We start from the raw sequence: 27,455 nt of genomic DNA on the forward strand, positions 1-27,455 counted from the left end.
GGGAGGTACACACCTGTCCATAGCCCCGAGCATGGCCTGGGAGTGCTTCAAGCCAACACAGAACAACAAGGATGGGGCAAGGGTCTGGTGGGAGAGTTTGTTCTGAGAGCCCATTCCAAAGGGAACGGTGATCCCATAGGGCCTTTGCCACTCTGCAGCCACAGGGCTTCAGGAGCTCATGGTTGCAGTGCTCCTTCACTCTCCCTCTCCCTCCCTCCAGCACAGGCTCTGTCTCCTGCCCTGGAGGAGTGGGAATTCCTAATTCCCAAAGGCCAGCCTTCCCTTTGGCTGCACAGCAGGGCCATGGCACCGTGCAGAGGTGGCAGGTGGCTTCCCCAGGACCCTGCCCTGTGCTGTGCCCTTGGGCACAGGCGTCGTGGGGGTGTGAGAGAAAACCCTGCCATCCTCTGTGCTGGGTGTGACGCTGGCACAGCAGCCATATGCTGGGCTGCCAGAAATAGGGGCTATTTTTAAAGGAGTTGGGATTGCTAAATAAACTGAGAGCTGGTCTGTTGTTTCACACTGCTGTGGGGGTCAAGAAGGACAAACGCTTGCTCCTCGCATGGGGATGTGGTGCTGTGCAAGATCCCCCGTGTCCAGCCTGCTGGCTGCCTTATTGTCTGACAGCTTTGGTACAGAGGGTTTGTGGAGGGCTGGAATAAGAAGAATGATCTTTCAGTCATGTCTGTGTTAGGAAAGAAGTTTTGTGCTAAAACAATAGGTCTGCAAAGATTGTCGTGTTTTGTGTTAAGATCAAACTTCTTTTGTGCTTTACTCGATTTCTCATAAAAATTGAATTCTACAAATAGTTATATGTTTCTCTAACAAATTAGCAGGTTTTTTTTTTTTAACTTGCAGTGGCCTAATGTTCTGTGAAATTAATGCAGAGGAGCTTACAGGGATGAAGTGTCTTTTCCTGCTGTTCCCAATAGAGACTTTCTTTCTCTGAATCATTGTCAGGCGATGCTATCTACTGCTGTCACTCTTAGCTGTATGTCTGTCACATTCCCTCTTATCCTTCCTTCAAAACTGTATTCTTGGCCTTTTTTTTCGGGGAGATCCCTCTAGTTGCCCTTGCTTTAAACCCCAGAGGGAGGAGATTTCAAAAGCTGAAATGTGGGATCGATGTGTGACCACACCACATCTTCTCATGTACTGCTCTGTTCTGCCCTTCCCTGGTATCTCCTGCAGCCAGGAATGCCTCGTGGACCTGGGCATGTAGATACCTCTTCACATCATCTTTTTTATTTCCCTTATTTTTTTTCTTTAAATGGGCTACATGGCATAAAGCATAATGCTTTAAAATAATTTCTTATCCTTAATAATGGAATGTTACCATTCATTTCATTGCACCTGTAAAGTTAGTGAGTGTTGCCCAGCTTATATCTAAAACTTGATCTAAAACTTGAGAGCTCTCTTTGATAAGTACCTGTAGGTCCTATAGACTTGAAAATTACATTGCTACAACTGATGGAATACTCAAATCTATTTCATTTTTCTGAATTTGAGAGCAGGGACACTTTTAGTACTTAAATTCCCATCTTTAACATTGCACAGATGGTGAAATGTTTTTGCATTTTTTATATTATTTTGGGTTACTGAAGTTAATATTCTGCTAGCTACAAATATCCGCGTGCATACCACAGGGTTCATTCCGAGGACAGAGCTCTAAAATAAATTATAGACCTTGGTAGCACTCATAAATCAGTCATTTTTTCATTGAGAAAATGGTGGCAATGGAAGAAAGTTATTTAGTGATCAAAATGCATCGTTAAGCTTTTAAAAAGGGATTCTGTGCCTGTAGTGGAGCTGTAGGCGATTTATGGCTTATCTGTACTCATTGCCTCCAGCTTTTGGAAAATTTGTAAACAAAGCCAGATGCTCATTATGTTCCTGTTCAGGGTTGGTTAGATGGGCAAATGCCATCAGAAGCACTTTGGCCCTGTTGGGTTTTAGCATGTTACAGAAAATGGAACTGCTCCAAAATATTTTTTTAAAGACTTATCATCCATGAAAATATACTTCTGGTTTTTCCTCATAGAATGGACTTTTTTTAAATAGCTGTAAATGATAAGAACATGGAAGGTAATACTCCAAGGACTGTGTTTTATGTTAAACTGTGGGTCCAGCTTTTTCTCTGTGTCAGAATTTGTGCTTATGATGTATGATGTAGTCAAGTACCACTCACCCTTTTTAAGGGCTTCAGGAGGCTGTGGCAGCTTCAGACTGGGGTAGTTTTGCATTTTTACCAAATATAGGGAGCCAATATAGGAACGGAATTTGCTATTGATTTAATATATTTTACTGCTTGCCTTTTGTCTTCCATTTCAATTACGTGATGTGAAAGGGATTCTTGTAAACTACTTGTTTTTCACTTTGTGAAAAAAGTGAAAAAAACTTGAAGCACTAGAAAACATGTTGTTATATACAAATTGAATGCTTATGCAACAATACATTATTTCTTGTAAACATATTTCATGTAATTTATTTTATAATTCTTGCTTAACTTTTGGTGAATTTTTTTTTTATTTATTTTTTATTTCTTGGCTGCAGCTGAGCAGGTGAGCAGGTCATGGCACGCCTAACGAAGAGACGACAGGCAGACACAAAGGCAATCCAGCACCTTTGGGCAGCTATAGAAATAATCCGGAACCAGAAGCAAATTGCTAACATTGACCGCATTACAAAGTAAGTGACCTGCTCCAAAAACAGTCTTGGTGAGGGGGAAGGTTGATGCTATTAAAAGCCCTTGGGGACAGAGATAGTAAACATAGTGAGAGACTGTGAAACAGTTACATGCAGTTCTATGTTACTGATTAATTAATTATATCTAAAAAAGCAAATTTACCAAACTGAGCACCTGAAACGTGAGGTTTAATTCATTGAATTGAGATCTTACCCTGTATGTGTTTTGCATAAGCATCTTTAGGAAATATGTGGCATTTCTAGTACTTTAATTGAATTTAGCATTTTGGAGTTGATAGCTTGTTCAAAATACAAGAAACAGATATAACAGTTGAGGAGAAAAGGGCAATAAAATCTATAAATAATCTGTTTCTTTAGGAAAATGTGAGAGGCTGGTGTAGGACTTTTCCAGAAGGCAGAGAGAAATCTGAACTGTTAAGTTGCTCAAATAAATAAGAAGCCATATTTGCTGAGATGTGCATAAGATGCTATTAAAGAGGACATGAGATGTTTATCACCTTTGATTAATACTGTCAAAATATTCATCAAAGTGTATTAGGTGCTGGATACACAAAGAAATATATATTCTTTGTTCTGTGGAGCTTGCACTGTGTAGAAAGATCTACAATATTACTTGTAGCAGGCACTGTAATAAAAACAGAGGGCTTTGTCCCTCTCTCTGCTTTGTCTGCATTTCCAGGCTGACATGTACGTCACATTTGTCAAAGTAATCAATATGAATAATTTAAAAGAACTAAAGTAACCAGTTGGCAACTCTTCAGTTGCCAGAACCAATGTGAACTGATAATGAAGGCAGAGAGCACTAACAAGGAGAGTTATAAACAGTGCAGGTGACTAACAGAGCGAAAATCATTATAACATGGCCCATGACAAGGGTCCACTGACAGAGTTTGGAAGTTCTGGGCTGGAAGTGGCAGGCAAAACTGGCTTCATAAGTGGAAGAAGTGTAACAGTTCAGGGTCTCCAAACATAATGAACAGTGAAGTGCAGAGAGAAAGATGACGTCCCAAGTGAATTAATGTGTACCTGGCTTCTACAAGAAGAAAAATGGACCATCAAACTGAAAAGCACCTTTCCAGAGATATGGAATTCCCAGAGGTTCTGGAAGGAGATTGTATTTTAGGGAATTTCACTTTTGATGTCATAGTGGAGCTCTAGAATGCATTAAAGCATATATATGTTTTCATGATGTCTCCAAGGAGACGAGTGGGTAAACTAATGCTGTACACTTTCCATTTTAACATTCCAAATTACTTGCTCTAGGCTACATATTAGCTGAGTTTGTTAGCTGTTTGTGCTCTTTTTAGATGTAATAAAGGGAGACAGGCATGTCTAGCTGGGAATTCATCCCACTCTTATGAGAGATGCCTAGTTTAAGATAGTGGGAAAAACATTTAGCTGGGTAAAGTTAGGTCAGACAAATCATTACAAACATGGCTGAGAAAACAAATAATCAGATGCTAGAAAAAGAAGTACTGCTCTTGGTAACTGATGGGTAGTTTGATTTTTTTAAAAAGTCTAGGTCCAGATTGTATGACTCATTTCCAATCAGAAGAAAAATAAGTGACTAAACAGAAATGCAAGAAGCCTCAGTACTTTGAGAAAGATGAACAAGGTGTTAGCAGTGAAGAGCAATCCAAAAAGTGCTTGGGCATTGTAAATTCTCCCCATGCACATCAGTGACAAGAGTGATGAACACTGATCTAGTTTCTATTATATGACATTCCTAAGGAGATAACTTTTGACAAGAAATGATAAAGACCTTTGAATTGCAGTATGGTACCAGTGGTTGATGAAGAAACACAGATGACACAGTAAATGAGTATGCATAATACATAATATTCAAAATAAAGGTCCAAAATTACCATGGCATCAGAATATCTCTTCTGATGAAAACTGAGCAGCTAATATATTCTCCCAGGCTCAAAATCACTTGGCCAGCTGAACTGCAATTCCTTAAAAGATCAATCAGTGTCTGGGTATATAGGCAAACTTACAAATACTAAGAATTTTTAAAACTGGTGGTCAAAATTGAAAATTATGAGCATGTGAACATAGTTGGAGCTATAAGGAAGGTTTTACTATTTGTACTAGTAACATTTTTTAGAAGTGTTAATATCTCTTGGGATTGACAGAAAGTTATGATGACAGTGACATTATGGAACTATGTCCTATTCCTGAGTAAGAATACATAAAAACAGCAAGAGAATATTCTTTTTTAGAAATCCATGTTTAAAGTAAGTAACAGTCTTCCTATGTGTCATATAGTAGATGACAAATGGGTACTTTCAGATAACTTTAGATGTTAAAAAGATGATTCATGATTTGGTTTTTGAATGGATTTTCTTTTCCCCTGATTTAGGCATTCATTTGCTGCTAGAGACAAGTTGTCCTATGAATTTTGTGACCTGTTAGTCTAAACACTTTATAGCAAATTGCTATGAAGAACTGTCGCTTTCTTCATTAGATGGTTTGTTACTTTTAAGCAAATCTATTTGTTGGCTTTTCTCCTAATGTGCATTCAGAATGGTTGTCTCCCTCTTAATATAGTCTTGCTTATTTAATTTAATTCTTACTTTTCTTTGTCTTCTGGTGCTGAGTAGAAGACAATGTACATCTCAAGGAACATTTACTTTTAATGACCTGGGAGGAAGTGTTCATAATATGAAAAGAGGATTCATAGTTTCTGGATTATGAACTGTTCCAACTCAATATGCAAAACAGACAAATTTATATAATACATGCAAGTATGCAAATTGTTACCTGTACACTTTAAGTATAATTGAAAGAAGATTACTTGTGTAAAGGAAGACTTCCAGAAGGTACTGTCAATGGAGAGTAGACAAGAAAAATTTACAGAACTAGGCACACATTTTCTGTAGAGAACATAAGAGTAGGAGGATAGTGTAGGAGGAGCCTAGAGCACTGGAAGGTACTTCTGATATTATCAGGAAAAACCTATAAGGAAAGAGGCCCTTTAATTAAAAGTAGATGAGATCAAGTATGCTTTGCTTTTTAAATTGATGAGGGGGAAAGGCAAGAACAGAAAAATGCGTGATTAGAAGTGATTGAAAACTGTCTTACATCAAGGGAAGAGTCACTTGGAAAATTTGAATATGCAAGTTAGAGCCTTTAAGAAATTAATTAGTAAGCTTTTTGAACTTCAGGCAATTTTTTTAGAAAAGTCATTGCATGCAGAGAAGTAATAAGAAACATAAGAAAGGTGTCTGTTTTGTAAAGAATTAAAAACGCAGTTGTGAAAATGGCTAGAATATGACAGAGTTAATTGGAGTATTATATAAATACTTGAGGCATTGGTAGGGAAGAGACCACCTTGCACAGACTGAATGTCTCAGAAAGAAAACCTCAACAAATCAGCATATGAAAGGGATTCTGCAGTTTTACTGCCCTCCTGTGAGGGTACATTATAGCTGGAAATGCACTTTCCATGGGTTGGAGAGAAGCATTCTTCAGTAACTGGAAAACTGAATGAAGGACTGAAAACCAATCCTAATAAGAAGCAAGAGTGATGTGACTTAAAAGGAATTAGTACTTTGAATGCAAACTACCTTTGGAAGAGGACTTTAAAATATATATTTAAGTTCCTACCTTTGTACATAAGCTTCAGTATATTCAGTGCATTTTTGTTTAATGATAGAGCTCACTTGAAGGCAGTGGTAGCATTTCTGTAAAGGTACAGAAAATAAATATTCTCACCTGGCTTACATTGTCACAAGGTATCTCAAGTCAATGAATTGCAATAGTTTACAATTTCACTACAAGGACTAACTAATATTTCTAAATCACCACATTTCTTAATAACAAAATTGCATTTCTAAGAGGTATTTATCAAGAAATATGACTTATTTTTCTGTCTAGACTTGATATTGGGTTAATTTGACCCTAGTGTATCAATTATTTAGATGAGCATTATTGGTATTAGTTATGCTGTAGGCACTAGTGAAGAAATGGCTTTCCATATCCTGTGAATTCTCTGTCAAGAGTGCAGCCTGACAAATTGTTCATCCTTAAATTGTGTTAAAAATTATAACTATGCTTTGACTTCCTGTTTTTTCCTCATTATCTTCCATCTGTTCTGGTTTTGGGGTAACTTCAAGAATTGATTCTATGGAATAAAATGCCTTAAAATACACTGGGAAAAAGGCATGCATATTTAGATGAGTAGGATAAATTATTGACATTCAGTTGCATAGCAGATTGGTAAGTATTTCTGTACAGACATGTTTTTAAAGCTCTCTTTTTGACTATTCCAATCTTCCAGTTCCTTTTATAGTGTTTTCTCCATAATTCCCTTACAGGTAATTGGACTCCTAAGATTTAATTAAGTATTAATTAAATATATACCCCTTTTCTCACAAAATATTTGGTTTCCTCAGTAGCAATATATGAACATTTCATAATCTTTATAATTAGTTCATAGTTCATTAGCTATTAAGTTAATGTTATTAACATACCCAGTTGGCAAATCTGGTATTCTAGAACTATTATTGGCAGCTTTAAAGATTTTTTTTTTCATTGTAAACAGATCATTGTTCTGGTTTCTAAACTATTCCATGAAGACTAATGTAAAGGTCCAAAACGTAATTCTTTTCTTCCGCACATCCTTCCTTTTTTTCTCTCTCCCTTTGTTGAGAGAATTTTTTTCTCTCTCCCTTTGTTGCATTTCATGATTAATTAAGTTGATTAGCTTCTCCTTCTGTCTCCCATATAGGCTGTGTCTATTCCATCTCCACGTACTGTGACAGGGAATGCCCTGGCACTCTCTGGAGCAGTTATGCTGGGCTGCACCTCCTTGCCTTTGGCTCACAGAGTATTTCTTTGGCCCTGGCATATTCTTTGTTTGTTTTATATGTGTGTGTGGTTCCTCAGTTCAAAGTGCCAAAAATAACACAGCCTACAGCAATGCTGTTCTTGAAACCTGAAGATAGAGACATGATAGTTCCATGTGCAGGCAGCTGAGGACACACAGCGTGCTGCAGCAGGGCTGCTGCCCCTGCCAGAAGGAGCCACTGTTGGCATGGTTCACTGTTGGGTTCTCTGTCATCAGCAAACCAACCCCTGGGCCGTGCTTTGCTTTTTCCTTGGAGGAAGAATTTGTCTTTCTCCAGAATGGAGCCTGAGAATAAGTTAGCTTGGGAATGAAACCAGGAGTGGCTGTAGGACACAGGGTGGAGGTATCACAGCTTTGGGGGTGATGAAGCTGATGGATAGACCACTAGCTAGAATATGCTATAATTGGACACTTTATGTTATTTTCAAATGAAGTGATACTGAAACCATCCGTTTCATCAATCAGAAAGCTGTTTTACCCCATTGGTGATACAAGAAAATATTGTTTTTTCATTAATAGATACAAAGACTTTAATCTTCTTTAATTGCCTTTCAGATAGGGTGGTCTAGTACAAGATCCCTATATGGTCATAGCTGTTTTTCCTGTATTTGTTCTGTGGACTCATTCTTGCTCTATTGTAATTTAATATAGGTGCAGCCAAGTCAGAGCATCAAACAGGAATGAGCAGATCCCAAGCCAGTGTCAAGTAGGCTCTGTTAGCTCTGTGCAGACTGACATTAATCAGCATTGATGGGATAGCATGCCAGAAAGGAATTACTCACTATGAAAGATTACTGTAAAATAATGAGATTTTCTGGTCCCACAGTTGAGATGGAGTTGGTAACAGTTGTAGATTGAGTATGTGACCCTCTCAGTTTGACATTTGGACCTAGGAGAGGGATTTCCTCTCCAAATATCAGTCTTTGGACTTTTTCTAGTCAACATCTGAGAAGAGATGAAGTTCATATATCTGGTTTTGTTGTCATAATTCTTATGTTGTTCTTTTTCTAGGCTGTCTACTTTAACATACAACAATTTATAGAAGCAGTGATTGAAGTAAAGTTGAGAATGAAAAATTTATTCTCAGGTACAAAATAAACACAACAGAATATAAATAAGAAAATGAGCAATTTGTATAGGGAATAATCACAGAAGTATAGAAATAAGAATATGTGATGAAATGGCAAGGAAAAAAGTTGGAGGAACAAGATTCTTAACAGAGTTGCTTATTTGAAGCTTAGATACTTACTAGAAAAAAAGTCTGTTACTATTCATAGTACTCTTGATGAAAATTTAAGTCTTCCTAGTATTCTGCATGTTGCAACTAAATAGTCATGCAGAAACAAAAATAGTAGGCTATAGGAAAGATTAGAAGAGCAGAGGACTCTGGATTTATGAGATAATCCTGTTGTTAAACTTTGTAAGAAAAGAAGTATTTTACCACCTGATATTTCTTTGGTTGAAATACAAGCCTAGAAGTGGAGTTTTTTGCTTTGTTGGTTTCTTAACCTTTGTGAAGGCATTCCCCTAAAATATCTGTCTTTTGTTGCTGGAGAGCAGGCTTATCTGAAAGCAACTGTTTGAAGTAGAACTTCCTCCTGTTATGCAGGAGAATGCAGTGATCACTCCAGTTCACTTTTTACCAGAGTTTCTGGCTCCTTTTCCATATCTGTTCATCGTTTTCATGTATGCTTTAAATGTGACTATTTGAAGCCAACAGTGTTATTGAAGCCCTGGCCAGTACACTGGAGATGTTTCATTGTGTTATGCAGTGTAATAGCAATTCCTAGTTATGCAAGGGTAAGCAGAAGTGTGGAGTCCCAGGTCCCAGTAAAAGCAGGATACTTCCTCAGCAGTCCAGGAAATTCCTTCCAGAGGCAACCTGCCTATGCAGTGTTCACCTGTGAGAAAATTGACTTCAGTTTGTATTGGATTGGCAAAATTATGGATTATATGCATTACAGAATACATCACTGGGGGGTGACAGGGTAGACAACTCTTAGTTTTCAGTACCTCCTCATGTGTTTTCTGTTACAGGTAAAGACAAGGCACTTTTTTGTGTCTGACTCCACTATGTCAATCTCCTTTGTAATTTCTTTTACTTTCATTCTCTATTTCTCATGATAAACTTCAGCTACTTCTTTAAGCTCCAAACCAGTATGGGGTTTTTCTGTTTTCAGATAACTGTTTGAACTCGGAGAATGAACTCAGTTTGGAGTTTTAAGGCCTGTAGATCCTTAGTCAGAGATCATACTGCAGAAAACAAGTGTTCTCTGCTTTTTCAGCAATTTTTTGACTGATTTAGTTAAAAATCATTTATTAATAAAACAAAACCAGTCTAAAAATGATCAGCTGATTCCCCAATAACAGAATTTTTAGTACAAGTACTACTTTGGTCATATATAAGAATTGTATTATGGGTGCATAACTAGCAGTTACAAGCATAGCAATACATTGCAGAGAAATATACTGGACACCAAAATGTGTCCAGTATTGTGTCCAATTGATATCAAAATGTGTCCAACTTGACTTGTTTGACACATCAATTTCTTATCCTGATGGCTTCCAAGTGAGGTTAAATGATGGATTCAGGTTAAATTTGTTGTATATTTTCAAAAGCTCAGTTATATTCTATAAAGTAACAAAGAGAACATTGAGAGCTGCATATGTGCAGAAAAGTATGGAGGTTCTCCCTACTATTGCATCATCACAGTTTTGTTTGTAAATTTGTACTGAGACTGACCAATGAGGTAATATTCACCAAGCTAATAATGATTTTTAATACCCAGGTTAAAAAAAAAAAGATGAAAGAAAAGTGAGAAACTAAGCTAAACAGTTTTTGTAAAAGTCTTAAGAATGAATGAAAGACTGTGATTTAATTGCACAAGGGGTGTTCACAATGGCATATGTTCATTGAATTTCACCTGTGTTCCCTGTAGGTAGATACATTCACCATACAAGTTTTGCTTATCTGTTTATAGGGTGTTTAATCTTAATTTTGTTGAAGATTTTGGAATGATTTTTTGGTTTGGATATTATTCAGTTTTAATATTGCTCATATTAATGGTTTGTTTTAAGTGCTGCCTTTGGACATAATTGACTAAAGAGAGTGGAAACAGGGATTGCAGGAAAAAATGTAAACTTTTCTTGTAAAAAGCCTATGAAGAACCTATCTGATTTACTCTGAGTAGTGGTGGAATTAAAATTGCTAAATTAGTAGATTTGGTTGAAGTATTATCTTGAATTTATAATGTATATAGTAATTACTCTTTTTCCCATTGAGCTCCTTTGTTGATACAGTTTATTTCTTCAATTTGTGTAACAATTCTATTTAATCATATTAATTTAGCTGGTTAAAGGAATACATAAAAAGAAGTCCACGTGTAGTAAACAGTATTATTTGTAATTTCTTAGGGATGATTTTTCCTTCAGCTTGGTACTGACACATTGTCCCCTGTTGCTTCCTGGATTGCTGGGTCTGCTTTCCAGTGCTGGCTGTCAAAGACTGATTCAGTGCCTGGTGTGGAAAACTCTTCACCAGGCACTGACAGATTTTGTTCCAGCCTTGCTGCCTTTTTTTCCTGCTTTATGCAGAATACAGGGAAGGGAAAGGATGCTGTAGCTGGCTGTGCAAACATTATACCTGTAAGGGTTTAGCATAAATGGCTATTTTGTTGAGGACTAGAGCTTGAGGTGGAGTTTTTTGTGTATTTGCTTTGATCAGAAATATTACTGTAGGCACATCTTGTTCCTACAGTTCATTCTGCAAAAAACAAATAGGTGCTCAGATGTTCTGAGTAATTTTGCTTGATCAATTTTCCTTATCTGGTAATTCTTCTCTTAGGAATGCTCTTACATGGTATTGCTAGAGTGGCATTTTTCTTTTTCTGCCTCAGAGGTCAATGTTCTTCATTGATTCAGTAGGTGAAGTCATCTCTGGGCTGAGCATGAATATGGTAAATTAAATGATTCACATTAACATCACAAACACATTGTTATTAACCACAGCCATACTCCTTGTTTGATGTTTGTTAATAAGTGCATGTTCATTTAAACTCTCTTTATTGTGTTACTATAAAAGTTGTAATATTCAATGTTTAATACAATACATGCAAAGTATGAGCTCCAGTAGGAATATTCAGAAGGAGAGGGATGGAATAGATTTGAAAATCACTGTCCCCATTTTCATGTACTCCATACTTCTATTAATATTCATCTTGAAATTGTGTACGTTTACACAGAAAAATACAGAAAAGGCTTTCTAATTATTAAAATTAGATAAAATTAAATAAACCAATATTTATGTCACAACAATTATGTTTTTTGCTCAAATCATACCATCTTTGTAATATTTGAAAGTGGAACTTCTAGCTTATGTTTGGTTTCTTTGCTGTTAATAGATGTGACTTTCTATTAGAAGTAAGAGATAAAAATGAGTGAGACATGGCCATTTAACAGCTTGTTATCTGACCTAAAGTGCTCATCAAGGCTTTCTCTGTAATCAGTGGAGAGAGAATGATCTCCAAAGCACTACTCATACCATCTATTTTAGGCTGTGGTTTCATATTCCCATTCATATAAACAATATCATCACCAAGAGCAGCAGCCCTGCCCTGATGGCTTTTCCAGCCGTTGTGCTGTTCCCTAGATGGCAATAAGATGAACATTGGTGTGACAGAGTGATGATTCTGAAACTCAGCTAGACTGAAAGTAATCTTAAACAAAAAAAAAAAAAAAAAAAAAGCACACACAAAAAACCAACCCCAAAAGCAGAAAGAGAAAGGTTTTGACCCAGATAAGAATGGAAATTAAATGAGATAGAAAGCTCTAAAAAATGAATCATTAAAGCATTCAAATTTTCATTTTTTTAACATGTTTTGAATTGAGATGGTGGATATGAGCTGATTAAATATTTCATTTGCAAGGTATTAGCTAGGATGTTACAATCTGAGTCATGTAATACTTTGTCTCTTTAGTACATCCAAAGAAAGGAGCTGGGTGGAGCAGTGGCCCTGCAGCTACACGAGCATTTGTACCTGTGCATGCAATGTTCCTGAATGATTAGTGCTTGTTTGCCAGTCATGCTCATGTGTACACATGTGTGCATTACCAGCAGTGTCACATATGAGCTTTTAGGTTGGAAAAATGGAAGTAGAGCCCTTTTTTAGATAAGTTCCTCCATTAAAAAGTGGTGGTGAGATTTTTCAGGATGTGGGTTGAATGGCTTGGTACTTAAATTATTTGCTTTTTGTGGCCATGCTGGTGAGTTACACAATCTAAAGTGTAGAGGAATTGTAGGAGTGGGAGTTTAAATTACTGAATCAGGGAATTACCTGGCTTAACATTACTGTGCTTTTTACAGAAATGACCCAGATGATTACCATTATAGGTGCATGCATGGTGCCTGAGATATCTAAAGCATGCACAGACAAGATCACTCCTTAGCTGCCTTTTAGCAGCAGCAGCACAAACATCAGGCAGATCTGAATTTAGCTGAGCTGCTGGATTTCACTGTTGCACTATCAAGTTTATGCATTCTTTTTGTTTTACAAAAACATTGCAAAAAATTAGTTTTTGCATTTATGCAAATTCTGACTTTATCTAGACTACAAAGGAGAGGTTAAACAAATTTTAAAAACATTTCCTGCTTGGATAGTATATGTGTCTTCAAAATTAATGTTGCAGATACTGATGCCAGAGGAAAAGTAAATGCACGATTTCTCTGTAATCCTTGGAATTTTGGACTGCATAAAATGTAGATCATGTAAGAAGTATTTTATTGCAGAGGCAGCAGCGCTGTCAGTGCCTGCGTGCTCTGTGCATGTGCTGTGGGTATCTGGAGTGCAGTGGAAATCAAATGCAGCCTGTTCATATACCTGCATCTCATTGTGGAGTACAAATACACAACAAGAACATTGTGCCTTGCTCGTGTTTGTCTTAGTGAATAGAATCCATAATTGAAACTTCAGAAAGTGTAAACACATCAAAAAGGATCCTAGAAAACAAAAGCAAGCTGCTGTGTCCCCACTGTGGCCAGTTTCACCTCTCTGTGTGTCTGTGCTGTCTTCAGCTCTCAGACCAGCTCTCAGTTTCTGGCAAGCAGGGAATATCTGTGTCAAATACCCATAATGTTTAGCCTGTGTTTTATGGGAGTTGACTGGTACCAGGGTGCTACATGGTAGAAGGAGGCAACCTGAGCTTCAGAGCTGAGACCTTGAGGTACAGCTGTGAGCACAGATCTTCACCTGGCTTTCCACAAGGAGAACTGATGGATTCCTGAGATTTGAGCCTGTGGATTTCAAGTTCTTAGGTCATGGAGCTGTATTTCTTAAAAATAAAATTAAATAATAACCACAGCCATCTCTTCAGCTTTTTTTTTTTTTTTTTCAGTATGACCAACTGGCCTATTATTTGCAAATTACTTTTAAAAAACTCTTAAAAGAAATATGTGGGCCTTCTATAAAATAGCTGTCTTGCCCTGAAACTGAAGCAAAAGGCATAATTTCTCACTAGAGGTAGGAAGACAATATAAAACTCAGAACAGATTTTTGGCTGCTTTCCTTCTATTTTATGTATTATTCCTTAAGGTCTGTCCCTGAATCTAGGACATTTTTATGTACCGGTAGGTAACATTTAAAATTAATGGCAGACTTTCAGTTGAGTTTAATGGGATCTGCTGTATTTTCTCAGATCTCAATTTTATCAGATCTCAGTTTATCAGACCTCAAATTTATCAGTTCTCAGCTCATCCCTGGGTGAGTTGCTCAGCAGAGTCTGCTGGCAGCAGCAGGCTGCTGCTTCCCTTTGCATTGGGGAGGGTGGATGCATCCAGCATAGAGAGAGATAATTGATCAGACCAAGATTACAGAGTTTGCCATGAAAATTAACATCTACTTACACTTGCTGCCCTGTTGTATTTTTGCAGCTATTTGCAATAATGCATTTTATTTCAGTCTTGTACAGATACCCTTGCTGTAACATTTTTTCAGTATTTTGTTTTGATTCAATTAACGTGGCCAAAAATGCAATTCCTTATGAGTTCAGAAAAACTGAGATTTTTTTTAAATACCTATGTCATCTTCCTACCTTAAATATCCTTCCTTCCTTCCTTCCTTCCTTCCTTCCTTCCTTCCTTCCTTCCTTCCTTCCTTCCTTCCTTCCTTCCTTCCTTCCTTCCTTCCTTCCTTCCTTCCTTCCTTCCTTCCTTCCTTCCTTCCTTCCTTCCTTCCTTCCTTCCTTCCTTCCTTCCTTCCTTCCTTCCACCACAGTACAGCAGTGCTCATGTAAACCATTTTCTGCCTCTCAGTAGACCAGATGCCTCCAAGAGGGCTCCTTGGGAGCAAAGTTAGATATTTTGCCATGCTGTATTTTGAAGCCATATAGATTTGACTCTTTGAGACAGGGTTTACCTTCGTGCTGTGTCTTGCAGAGCACCAGGCAGGAGTTGTGAGCTGTGTGACAGCTGTAGGTGATAAGTTCACCATCTGATCCCCTGCAAGTGCTGGCTACTTCTGTGTCTATTTTGCTCCCATGGTGATCACAGCTTTAGAGTCTGCTTCCTCCACACCCTTAAGTTCAAGCCAAACTTCCTTCTTTAGTTTTAAGGTATATTATGAAGCACAGATTTTGGTTTTTTATAGAAAGACATTATGAACACTGGATAATTTGAGAAAAGTATTTTGAAGCTTTAGGAGTGAATTGGTGATATGCTGACAGAATTTGGTGGATCTGGAATGTCCTATATATTGGGCAGGCAGGGGATTTAGAGGTGGATCAGGTACTCCTGTGGTCCAGTTTGTGGTACAAAGGGAGGTGGCAAGATCCAGTTGTCAATTGGTAGGGCATGGGTTAGAGGAGATTTTGTTGCTGTGAAGAGAAGAGCCTGTACCAGGTTTCCCTGCACATCTGTCCTCCCCAGCATTCAGCATGGCTCAGGTGGGGTGTACAGCAGGTGGCTGTGTGGCCCCTCTGGAGGCCCCCCCTCCACATGTGCTGACCCCTTGGGCTCTCTCTGTGGTGTCTGAGAGGTGGTCAAGACTTTAGAATGGGTAACACTAATAATGTAATAATATAAACTGAAAAATATGATGATATTTTACTGTTATTTACACCTGACTACTGTTCATCTGCAGTCCTGAAGTGGTTTGAAATTGCTGTCTCACATTTCTCTGATTGGTATTTTGTGACTAAATACAGATGAGCATCACATCCATATATTATCTATGAATCTATTAATGATTATCCTCTGTGAGTCTTCTCTAAAGGTTTTTTCTTGCCATCAGAGAGATGCACACATCTATCCTGTATATGCACATGTGCATCTACCTGATTCTGTTGGTACTATTTTGTTTCTGAAGGTCACCACATTTAAATATACATTTGGTGGTATGGCAATGAGGTTTGCTTAAGGGTGGTAATGAACAAACTCCATGCTAAAGATCCTTATCCTTTGCTTTCCAAATGGTGTTGCAATAACTGAAAACATGCATTATTAGGCCCTTAGAAGTTGATTACAAAAACTGTAATTTTGCTAGATTTGCCAGATTCTTCTGTGCTAATGTCAGGGAGATCTGCACTGCCAGTTCATAAATGGAGAAAATACTGACCTATAAACACTCTAATTTTCAGCAGCAGTTCAGTTGCTTCTGTATTCTGCAGACAAGCAGCCTCATTTGGTGAGATTTTGAATTTAGCATGCAGATTATCAGGCCTAACCTCCACTTTTCATCAGAAAGACCCTCATTTTATATAGTAGGGATTAGCACAGTTAAATTGTATTTTGAAATGGTTTCTTCAGCCCCTATCTGATTAGGTCTGGTTTTCTGATTTAGAGGATTTTACTTTGTCTCTGTGCCTCATTCTCACTCATTTGAGTGTATTTGCTTTACTTCTTGTGCCTGGGTTGTATTGCACTCCCAAATCTGTTGGTATGGAGGGCTGGGCAAGAGCATAACAAACCAGTATTCCTTCAACTCCCAGTTTCCAAGGTAAGGCTAATTAGCTTTTGTTGAAAACAGCAGTCAGGGGTTGCTTTATCTCCCATACTGTTTTTTTAACTTGTTGGTGCCAGAACCTTCAATGCATGCAGAGCCAGGACTTGCACTTATGGATTAGTGGGGTCACTTCTGCACAAAGGCAAAATTTCAGAATTATTTTTCCCTGGTCTCATTCCCTGGTAATGAGGCTGACATAGTGGTTGGGACTCCAAACATCATGCTTTCTGTCTCTGAGCTGGATTTTAACTCATTCTGTGTTTTCAGCATTTTTCATGTCCTGACAGTTTTTCACATTTCATTATTAAAGAACTTGAACTATCTTTTCTGATTTGAGTCCTGTGTCTTATTATGTCTTTGCTTACCTGCTGTCCTTATGGCTGAAAAGAAACAAGATGAGTTTTCATCCAAACCCTGTAGTGTTGTTTTCTAGTCGTTGTGAATATCTAGTCATGTACACTTCACAGGTTTTAATAAAGTAAAAAACTGAGGGAGGGTGCATTTTTCTAACAGCAGTTCTACTCTTTGAAGAAAAACCATTCTCTTTACATGTATGTTCTTTGCTGTGAAAGCTGATAGCATTTTATTTTAAAAATAGAAAACACAGCCCTTGTGACTCCCCAGTGGCACAGTCTGAACATTGACTAAAGTACTCTTCAAAAAGCCACTGGGAATTTACTACTCCTGATTTACAGCTGGAGAAAATGGGGAGATAGTTTAGTTGGTAGCAGTACTTTCACTCTGGTGGAGAACACAGATTGGATTTGAGAAATGGGTGATTCTGAGCCTTGTGCCTCTTTTCACTAGTGCACAACCTGCCACAGTGGAAATAGGCAGATTAAACCTCTTAGCTGATTAGAGTTGGTTTAAGGCTTTTTTGTTTGTATTATATATCTGTTCTGTTCAGAGATAAGAGTGAGAAATCATGAAACCTGTAGCTTACATTTAAGAATTCGGTAGGGCTTTGTTTCTGGAACTAGGGATGGTGCAGTGCAAAATACACGGATTCTTCTGCAGGTTAGCCTGAGGGTTATGGCACTGGGTTAATACCTGATTTCTGTTCTCAGACCTATAGCAGCCCACCATATAAGTGTAGGGAAATCACTTCTGTGCTCAGAGTCTGATTTGTTCTGTCAGTAAAATGGGAAGAATGATAGTTAGCCCATTCTTTGTACTTTGAGACCTGTTAAGTTGAATTAATTACAGACACGTGAATGCTATGTCAGAGACATTGTTAGCACTGAGTTAAAAATGGAGATTTGGTGAAAAAAGAGTAACACTAGCAAATGTTGAGAAAGATGATTTGCACTTCAAAAACCTCGTTGTGTTTGCATAAATATGTCCATATGTGCACACACACATGAAATACATGTAACATGATTATATAAGCAAATGAGCTGTTTTCATGTGGCTTTAAAGCTTCAACACTTTATGCTTCTGTAGACCAGGGGTGTTCACTTGCACTCTGTTTGAAAGTGAAGTAAATAGACTTGAGTTTCTGCCTGTTTCAGACCTTGGAGTTTGGATAGCTTTGAAAACTTATTTGTGGTGTTTAATTTCACTTGAACAGGTGCTCATGTTGAGTTTTGTTTTCTGTGGAAGTAGAGAGGGATCAGGTTGGGCAGATGAGCATCCAGCCAAGGTGATACAGACCTGAAGTGCCTTATCTTCTGATTTTGGCCCTATGTGGAAACCACCAGAATATTCATATATATTAGCTTGGAACATAGACTTACACAGAATATTGTCATTTCTGTATCAGTTGCCTACCTTTTATACAGTGCTAGCATGCACACACAAATTAGGCTTGGACCATGTTGTGGTAGACATTGTAAAATATGGGAAATGGCATTATCTGCCTCTCAGAGTTTTTATCCTAAAAAAATAAACCCCAACATCCTGCAAACCCCAAGATGCTGCATTTATGTAAATGCCTCTGATACCACACAGAAATTCATAAATGTCCTATGCTGCTCTGATTATTGTATAATTTACTATACAAATATATACTTCCACTCAGTCAGAAATCTACTATACGATTTTATATACAGTTTAGAGCAAAACAAAAATATCAGATTAGCATAAACCAGGTCCAGCAAAAGCTTAAGAGAGAAAGCAGGAAAGGAAAACTTTATTCATACAATACAGTAAGAAGTTTGAAAGGCAAATGTCTACAAAGGGAGGGATTGATTGAAGATTTGACCATTTGGGGTGGTCCTCACTTCTTATTGTAAGTTTGTAACTTCTAAGGCATTAAAAATTCCTGTCATGTTATTAAAAAAGAAATCTGAACTGATTTAACTCTTTTTTTAATGCAATGCTGCTGCTTTAAAATAAATCTTTCTTGAGTTTGCTCGTGATCATAATTACTTTTTGTGAAGGTATTTGTGATGACAGTCACAAAGGAATCGTGGTTGCTGGAATTCATTATGAAGAAGGAAGGCAAGGATACTATAGCTGACAGCTTTGTCTTAAAGCAGGCAAATTACAGATTTCTCTCTTAGGAAACAGGTAAAGACAGAGTACCTGGAGAAACAAAAATGGAGAGAAATTCAGTTAGCTCTGTAACTTTAAGAGATCCATAACTAGGAAAATATTTTCCACTAAATAATTGGTTCCATGTCAATTCATGTATCTGCTGATTGCAGCTCTCCGTGCACAGCAACTTCTAGACATGTTCTCAGAATTTTGTTAAAAACCCTGAATTGCAGTGACCTTAAGGCAGAGAGGTCATCTTTATTTGAGAGAAGATAATTTTATGCTGTTTACTCCAAGTTAATATTTGGTGTTAGCCTAGAAGCAAATTACACTGGATAAAGGTCAACATTACACAGCTGAATCTCATGTATATACACAGTTAAAGCTGCATGTGGTTTTTTTCTCACCAAGGCAGTTTGTCACAATGTGATCATTGTGGTTGACTCAAGAAAAGGAGAAAAACCACTTTGCACAGTAACTTGAGTTAGTGGGTTTTCATATGTGATATATAAATTTTCCATTTTTCCTAAATGTGTTGTACACACAAACATCACAAAAATTCATTCATACATTCTGTAGTATGTATGCTATAGGAGGTGTTAGAGAAATGCAAGTTTAAAGTAATTTAAAGGGCACAAATGGATGTGGCAGAGACAAGCCCAAGCACCATATGTGTTAATTTTGGGATTTTTTTGGTAGGAGTTTACTGTGCTACTACTTGTCTAAATGTGTACATGAAAGCTGCAAGAGTAAAAAAACTGATTTGAGGGAAAGGGTGAAGTGATATAAATTTTGACTGTTTAAAAACAATCTAAAACTTAGAACATATATTGTTTTAACTCATTTGAAAATGTGTATATTTTGCTGACACATTTTATAATTTAAAGCTAACACTAAGAGACTTTTGTGCTTTGTGTGCAGGTACATGTCTCGAGTCCATGGTATGCATCCAAAAGAAACCACACGTCAGCTGAGTTTAGCAGTCAAGGATGGTCTCATTGTGGAAACCCTGACCGTGGGGTGTAAAGGGTCAAAAGCTGGTATTGAACAAGAAGGATATTGGTTGCCAGGAGATGAGATTGTGAGTATAAAGTCTTTGAGAAAATAAATCACGATTTCTGGTATCTTAGCATGAAGCTTGTTTTAATTTATATTTCAAACTATTTATAGGTTCTTTGTTGGTGCTTGTGAACAGGGAAATAATGCACTCTTAAATTTTTTTAACCTTTTCTATTTCATAGAAGCTCTTTCCTGTTGAACTCTGAGTTTTCTGCTATGAAAAACTGACAAAGTCCTTTGCTGGGTTATACCTCACTTTCATGTATTCTCTTCTACAGTTGTACAGAAGACAGTAAATATTGGTATTACTTGAAATCCTCAGATGTTCTCAAATCCAAAAGATGGTGTATTTAAAAAATTTTTTTAAAAGTCACAAGCTTTTTAATCTTGCTTTAATCTGAATCTGAAGAACACAGAACTCCCTTTCAAAAGTGCAATATGAAATTATAAAATTATATGCAAACATACATGAAAAGATGTGTTTTACTGATATTTGTGAACACCAGGGCATTCAATTAGAAAGGATTTTCTTAGCAAATCAGCTACAGGCATCCAAATACTGTTCCACTGGATGTCTAACATAAATATTAAAATCCATTTCAATAGGTTGAAAGTTACGTGAAGAGAAAAAAACCAATGTTTTTAATATCTCTCCATAGCTGAGGTGGAGCACACTCACAAAGTGAGGATAGTCACATAGACCAGGAAAAAGCTTGAACAATTATTTTGCCTTGTTCAGAAGCCCCATCTCTTTATTTACAAGACAATATTTTCCTAACGAAAATGAGTTTTGCAAAGCTTTAAAATACCTGAACTAGGAACTGTTGCTTTGGAATATAAAATTGCATTAAATACTGATAAAAGGGTCAACATTGTCTCAGACATAGCTAGTACATTAATTTTGAGGAAACCCAGAAAAACTCTTAAAAACACCAAAATGTTTATTGGAATATTGCAGTTATCAGTAAGATCCTGAAAGTGAAACAATCTATTGGTTTTGGTTTTGTTGAAACAAGCAATATGCATAACAGAAAATATTATCATCAAAATTATCTCACTTACATGAATTTAAAGTATCAAAATACCTTAATTTCAATACATTGTATTTAATGTACATTATGTCACTGTTAAGATTTTCATTCTAATTTCATTAGAAGCCCTCAAGGGAACCTTTAAAGGGTATGTTACTGTTCTCCCTGGCAGGAAACATTTCAAAACTCCAGCTTAGCTCTTTTAGGTATTTCTTCCATGAGTTTTATCTGTTTAGAAGTGATAGCAACTGTGTAGACTCAACAAGACATAAAGCCTGAGATCTGTGATGATCTCAAGTATGCTGTTTCCTCTATTGCTAAGAGAAAGGAAAAAAAAGAAAAAATTATCAAAATGCCTCACAATAGCCATTCCTTATATAATCATTCAAATAATGTTCCTACTGCTTATTAGCAACATTTATTTAAGAAAACTTGAAAGAATTTACATCCTGTAAATTCCCAGTGAGTCATTAGAATTGCACAATTATTTTATGTCTGTGCAGAAAACGTCTCTGACTGAAGATGCTGTTGAAGTTATATTATGAATAACCCTTTAGTTAGATGCAGACTGCATTTTCAGTATTACTGCTAAGCACTGATACTTTGAGCTGTGACCATATGTGTGGTGGCTGTCTCAGTAATTCAGAACACCACACTTGACTTAACAGTTTTCTGCAAAAATAAAAATCAGCTTCTGATCCAGGCCATGTTTCAATCATACCCAAACCCAAACTTTTTGTTCCTAATACTGAATCAAAATGCTGCAGACAGATGAAGCAAAACACATTGACTTGGTATAAAGTCATTCTCTTTGTTCTTTTATTCAGAAAGTTTTAATGAGTAAAAAAATGTCATTGTCATCACTTGCCATCAGATCAAGTATTTTCCATTCTCTGACAATTGGTGCAAACCATCAAATTTGGGATGTTCTCTGCTATGGACACGGGGGTAGTTTTACAGATGCTTTGTCTGCACTTGATCAAGAGGCAGTTTGTAGTTCTTTGTAATTCAGCACTGCTCAAATCTGGTACTAATGACTGTTGGAGCATGAGCTCAAGTTACATTTCAGTGAGGACAAATACACAGAATTCTTTCTTGAGGTGCACTTGGAGGAGATGGAACTCTTCGAAGCAGGGCATTAATGTTAAAAAGGGATTTCAGGCTCAAACTTTAGCACTTACAGACCCTTGACCTAATTGTCAAATTTGGTTTGACTGGTACTGCTGGAACTTGGAAAGCTCAAAACAGGAAAGAGAAGACTTAAAAACCAATCAACCACCCACTGACACCAGTGCAGGGATGCTTTTGGATTTTGGCTTCTTTCCTGGCACCACGGTGGAATTCAGCAAACACAGGATGCTCCGAGGAGATAGCAAAGGGATACATTCTTATCGTCCCCCCAGCTATTTGCTTGGTGATTTTTTACACTTTTGAAGTTTTGGATCTGAATTTTAGCAGGTGAAAAGATTACTGGCCTTGGCCACAGAACTGCTGAGCACCTTTCTGTGTTACTGTAAGAGATGCCTGACTAGAGGATGCCACATGACCTGAAATTACTGGTTGTGATGGTGACTACAGACTGATGGCTAAATAGTGACAATAATTGAAAGTACAGAGATTATGAAAACACAGCTCTACTTGGAAAAGATCCATTTGATAATCTGTGGTGCTTGCTTAGGGGTTTCCAAACATCTGCCCTATCCAATAGGTTGACATAGTGATAGATCTAAACATTGAGGACATGATCTCTGATAGGGTTACTCTTAGCCTTCAGAAAAATTATACTACTTTGCTCTCATTGTTCTAGCAGTGTGTTGAAGCTATGGTAAAAAAAATTAGCAAAACCTCACATATTTAGTAATATACAAAAGACAAGCTGAGGTACAAAGACAAAACAATTTGAGGGCATCAGGAGGTTCTTCCAAAAGGGACAGTTCATGAAAATTAATGTTCAGGAAAAAAAAAAAAAAAAGAATGGTTTGATTTAAAAGTGTAAAATTATTCTGTCAGATACATGTGGGAGAAATATTTTTATGTAAGTTACTAAATTTAAAATGTGGAGTCAGTAACAAAATGTACTGTATTCCAACTGACATTTAAGGATTGGTACCTAAACAAGAACTTTGCTGCAAATATTATACCTCCAGGGCTTGTGCAGGTATTCATTTTGTTTGCTCATTTGCCATGTTCCCAGATGTTTTGCACATTTTCAAAATGTGTTCTCATCTTACAGGCTTTCTTATCTTGCAGATGATTAATGCATTTGCACAAAATGAATGAGAGAAGACTTTATTTTCCATTTTTATTCAGGATTTTAGTTAGGAATTTTGCATTTTTCTGTTTGTTGATGTATTATTATACAATTGAACAAAATCTCTTCAGCTTCTTGCCTTGCAAGGGAAATGTCAGTCCTGAAGACTGGTAATGGAACTTTACTTTTTTCCTAAATGCTTTATTTCTATTTCTCACAGAACTTCTGGAATTTGGAAATGCTATTTATTATCAGCATAAAAAAAATCTTCTTGCTCTTGCTGGTTTAGAAAAAAATGTAAATCAGTGTTGTTAACTATGTTTTGAATGCAGTTGACAAGATAGAGAGGAAGGGTAGTTCTTCAAGAAAATAAGAATGAATCTTCTTACTTATTCATTACTATTTTCTGTTCTGCCATGATTTGATGTACTTCTATCTGTGTAACATAGTACTGTGTCTAACCCCAAGGAAAGAAATTGAATTTAAGTACTAATGTCCTATGGCTTAATGGGGGGGTTAGATGCAGTTTTTAGAGTTAGTCTTACTCACATTTTTCTACAGACAGTGTGCACTGAGCTATTTTGACCATTTAATGTGCTAATTCTTCCCCTCACGATTAAAGTCATAAAGCTGCTCTGACCCAGAGAGAGGCTTTATGAGTGTATAATTTCAATTTTCCTGTGTTCATGAAGCCAAACAATATTGTGCTCTTCTAAGATGGAGATGTGTTCATAACATGGGTTCATTGTTTGCATCTGATTGCAACATACCCCACAGCCCTGCTGTGGTTTAAAAATGGTTCACAGTGGCCAAAGTCTCTAATGAGATGTGAAGAGTGAGGCTTCACACCTACTTAAGGCACTGTGAGCTATTTCTTCTCTGAAGAATGCATGAAAGATGATTATATTTTCAAGAGATTATTATTTTACAGAGTTCTGTTTTCTGATCATTTGATTGATTGCTTATAGAAAGAGGCAGCAATTCTGGCTATTAAATCTGACTGTGAGGTGCAGTTACAGTCATTCTCCTGTGTATTTGGTCCTCTCTGCTTCTAAATTATTTCATTTCCAATTCTTCCCTCTAAAGAAGTTTGAGTTTAGTGGAGAGCCCACTGTTTGGAGCGGAAGTTTCCTTGCTTTTTCCTGCTTTTAGAAAACATTAGAGATACAGCTTGCTTTTCCCCAACACACACATGTATTCTCAATGTGCTATTTCATTTCTAAAGATTTTTCTGGTATTTTAAATTGAGAAAGTACTGGTGCTTGCTCAGAGAAACTCCAGATACTTCCAAGTCACAAGGCTGCCTAAGTAATTCATCTCTCCGCTCTGTCTGTATTCCCAACATTGTAATATTTGTTGTAACCCACTGCCAGCACTGTGAGTCTTGAGGGTGATTTTTTTTAACCCAAGTGACCTTAGGCACACACTCAGTTATTTTTGTGATTTGATGTGTTGCAGGTTTGATTTTACTAGGATCAGTCTATGAGAAAGGAGAATTTTTGGCTGTTATGTTTGTGTTAATCTAAATTACTTTAGATTGAGCAAAGGCTTGATTCTTTGCTTGCCATGCTTAATTGCTTTTGTAATTATATTGATTTTTCCATGCTAGGTCAGTATTGGTAGCCAGAAGCTGTTTTTTGAACTGACTATGTCATCTTGAGTCTCCATAAATGTGAAGATAATTGTAAAAAGCTTAAGAACTGTCACTGTGAGAGTTTGAATCTTTTCTGTACAAAAATACGTTTTAAATAATACAAAACCCCTGAACAACAACAGACAAAACCAAACCTCAATCCAAAACCAGCCTGAATAGCTACCAGTTCTAAATAACTAGGCTGAAGAATGGTTTTAATGTGCATCCCATTCTTTTCAGTTAGGGGCAGAAGGATAATATGAAACAGCAATAGTGACAGCCAGTGCCCTCATCATGTGAGCTCTTACAACTGAAAAGCACAAATAGGAAGAACATGTCACACCAAATGAAGAAAAATCTCCTTCAGTGTTTAAAAAAATTCTCTGTTTGCCTTATCCATCCATATTGCCTTTAATGTAAAGTCCTGTGTAAATTCACTGATCCAAAACCAAACATGGCCCAAGCCATATTAGTTCATATTTTTTGCATATTGAACAAATTAAGAATTTTCCAGGCTGGAATGTTCCAGATAGATTCCTGGAACATTCTTCTTGGAAAAAACTCTATTATTGTGAAAGTGCAAGTGTTCTTTACACTTAGTAATTCACTGATGCAAAGAGTTAATGATTGATCCCATAAGAGAAAAAATTCAAACTGGCTTCCATCCCTTATTACCACACATCAGGGAGAGTATGATGTGGCTTTGGGGTCAGGCCACATACCAGCTTGGTCACACAAGAACACTCAGGGATGATGAGCTTCTGAAACTCTTTGAACCTTTTCTTTCCATCCTTTAAGGACCCATCATTCGGAGCCTAATTTTCCAAAAGACTGCCATGAATTCAATCCTTCATGTGCTAAATGCAATGATTTTTCTTGCAAATTATTGTCACAAACTGCAGATGTGATTCTGCTTATTAATAAACTAAAAATAAATGGATTTGGGAAAGTTCAGAAAAGCAAATATATTCAAATCATCAAATCAAAGCATAGACTATTTTATCCTAGAGAAGCGGAGTAGAATTCTGAATTCCCAACTCATGGAAGAGAAATTCCTTCTGCATTAAAGCCAAGACCCTCTTCTGTCTTTGCACTAAGGCTGTTAACATGCAGCCTCTCATGAATGGTTCCACAGCAATTCCAGTGGTTCTTGCTGCCTCTAGAAGGGTTAAGAATAGTGAGCAATTCTGAATTCCTTTTCCAATCTTGTTTTTCTCTTCCCATCTGTTCAGGGGTATTTCTTCCCTCTCCTCTGCTCATCCTTATTTTTTATTCTCTGGAAAGGCCGTTTACAATGTTTGCAGGATCTTCACATTACTGAAGGTGACACTAGTAGACTCCATCTGACTGCAGAGAGATGCTGCTTCTTTTAAACTGGTGAAACAACCTTGTCAGCATCTTCACTTGGCTCTCTCAGCTTTGCCAACTTGACTTTTAAAAATTCAGTTGATGTAATGCTGTATTCTTCTTTGAGGCTTTCACTCTCCATTCTGGAGTTGAGATACTGATAATGTTGTTCACAGATTTCACAAAATGTTCTTTTCTGATTGAAAGGATGTTCTTAAGAATGAGAATTTATCTTTGAGTTTGAAGTAAACTAGTCAAACTAGTCTGTAGAAAGGTTCCATCATGGGATTTATGTTATGCTAATAGAATAATGACATAGATCAGTCTGTCTTGAGTTTGTTTTGAAAAGATGCATCTTGGATTTTTTCTACCCCTTTTGTACCCCCCCTGACCTAGTAGTGTTGTTTTTATTAACTTTGTGGGTTCAAAATGCTCTGTATCTCTGGCAACTGATTTGAATCTTTTATTATTGTGTCATGCTGGTCACTGAATGAAACTTCATTGAAGCTGATGGGCTTATTAATATTCATGCTTAATTCACAATAAATGCAGTCCCCATGCCTTTTTATCAGCTGACAGCTGAAACAATATCAGCCACACCTACAGCACATGGACAAGAGGTTTAAGGAACCTGTGTAGGAAGTTCTGCTGTTGGTTCAGATAAAATGTTTTTGTGTGTGCTGAGACATCAACCTAAAGAAAAACTACAAAATAAGACCAGAGAAGCAATGTAAACGTATTTTAAGCAAGAAAAGGGAAGAAGACCATTTTTGTGCAGAGTTCTTTAAAGGAGACTTGAAACTACAAGCAAGGAGATTTATTTCTGGTCTGGATTTACCTTCTTTCTAGGAGAACAAAACCATAATGTGGACATAAAAGGCATTGCACCTGATAAATTCCTCACTCCATCACTGATTTATCTCCCTAATGAAAATAGCCTACAAACCTCCTCTTGGCTCAACCTAAGTCAAAAATTGTGACATTACCAGCAAAGTGAATCCAGTTTCTGAGGAGATAAGTTGAAAGTTTCTGTTAACCTTGAACTTGCTTGGAACGTGAAGAAACAAAAAAACATTTTCACTTGAAATTATTTTCAATTTCTAGT

The 27,455-nt window shown here is 37.0% G+C and overlaps 1 protein-coding gene across 6 annotated transcripts in view; it reads left to right on the forward strand.

The window, feature by feature from the left end:
* The window catches only part of ZMYND11 (zinc finger MYND-type containing 11), a 105,555-nt gene that overhangs the window by 41,571 nt on the left and 36,529 nt on the right, over positions 1-27,455 (forward strand). For 5 of the 6 annotated variants that reach the window (XM_054634661.2, XM_054634669.2, XM_054634679.2 and 2 more), the window contains exons 2-3: positions 2,554-2,688; positions 19,951-20,110. In XM_054634661.2, the coding sequence (XP_054490636.1) occupies positions 2,573-2,688; positions 19,951-20,110 (276 nt within the window). In that variant the 5' untranslated portion in view covers positions 2,554-2,572. Of the gene's footprint in view, positions 1-883; positions 992-2,553; positions 2,689-19,950; positions 20,111-27,455 lie in introns of those variants that run through there. The other variant, XM_077192552.1, reaches the window with a different exon arrangement.

The sequence above is a fragment of the Agelaius phoeniceus genome, chromosome 1, assembly GCF_051311805.1.
Source record: "Agelaius phoeniceus isolate bAgePho1 chromosome 1, bAgePho1.hap1, whole genome shotgun sequence".
Lineage (NCBI taxonomy): Eukaryota > Metazoa > Chordata > Aves > Passeriformes > Icteridae > Agelaius > Agelaius phoeniceus.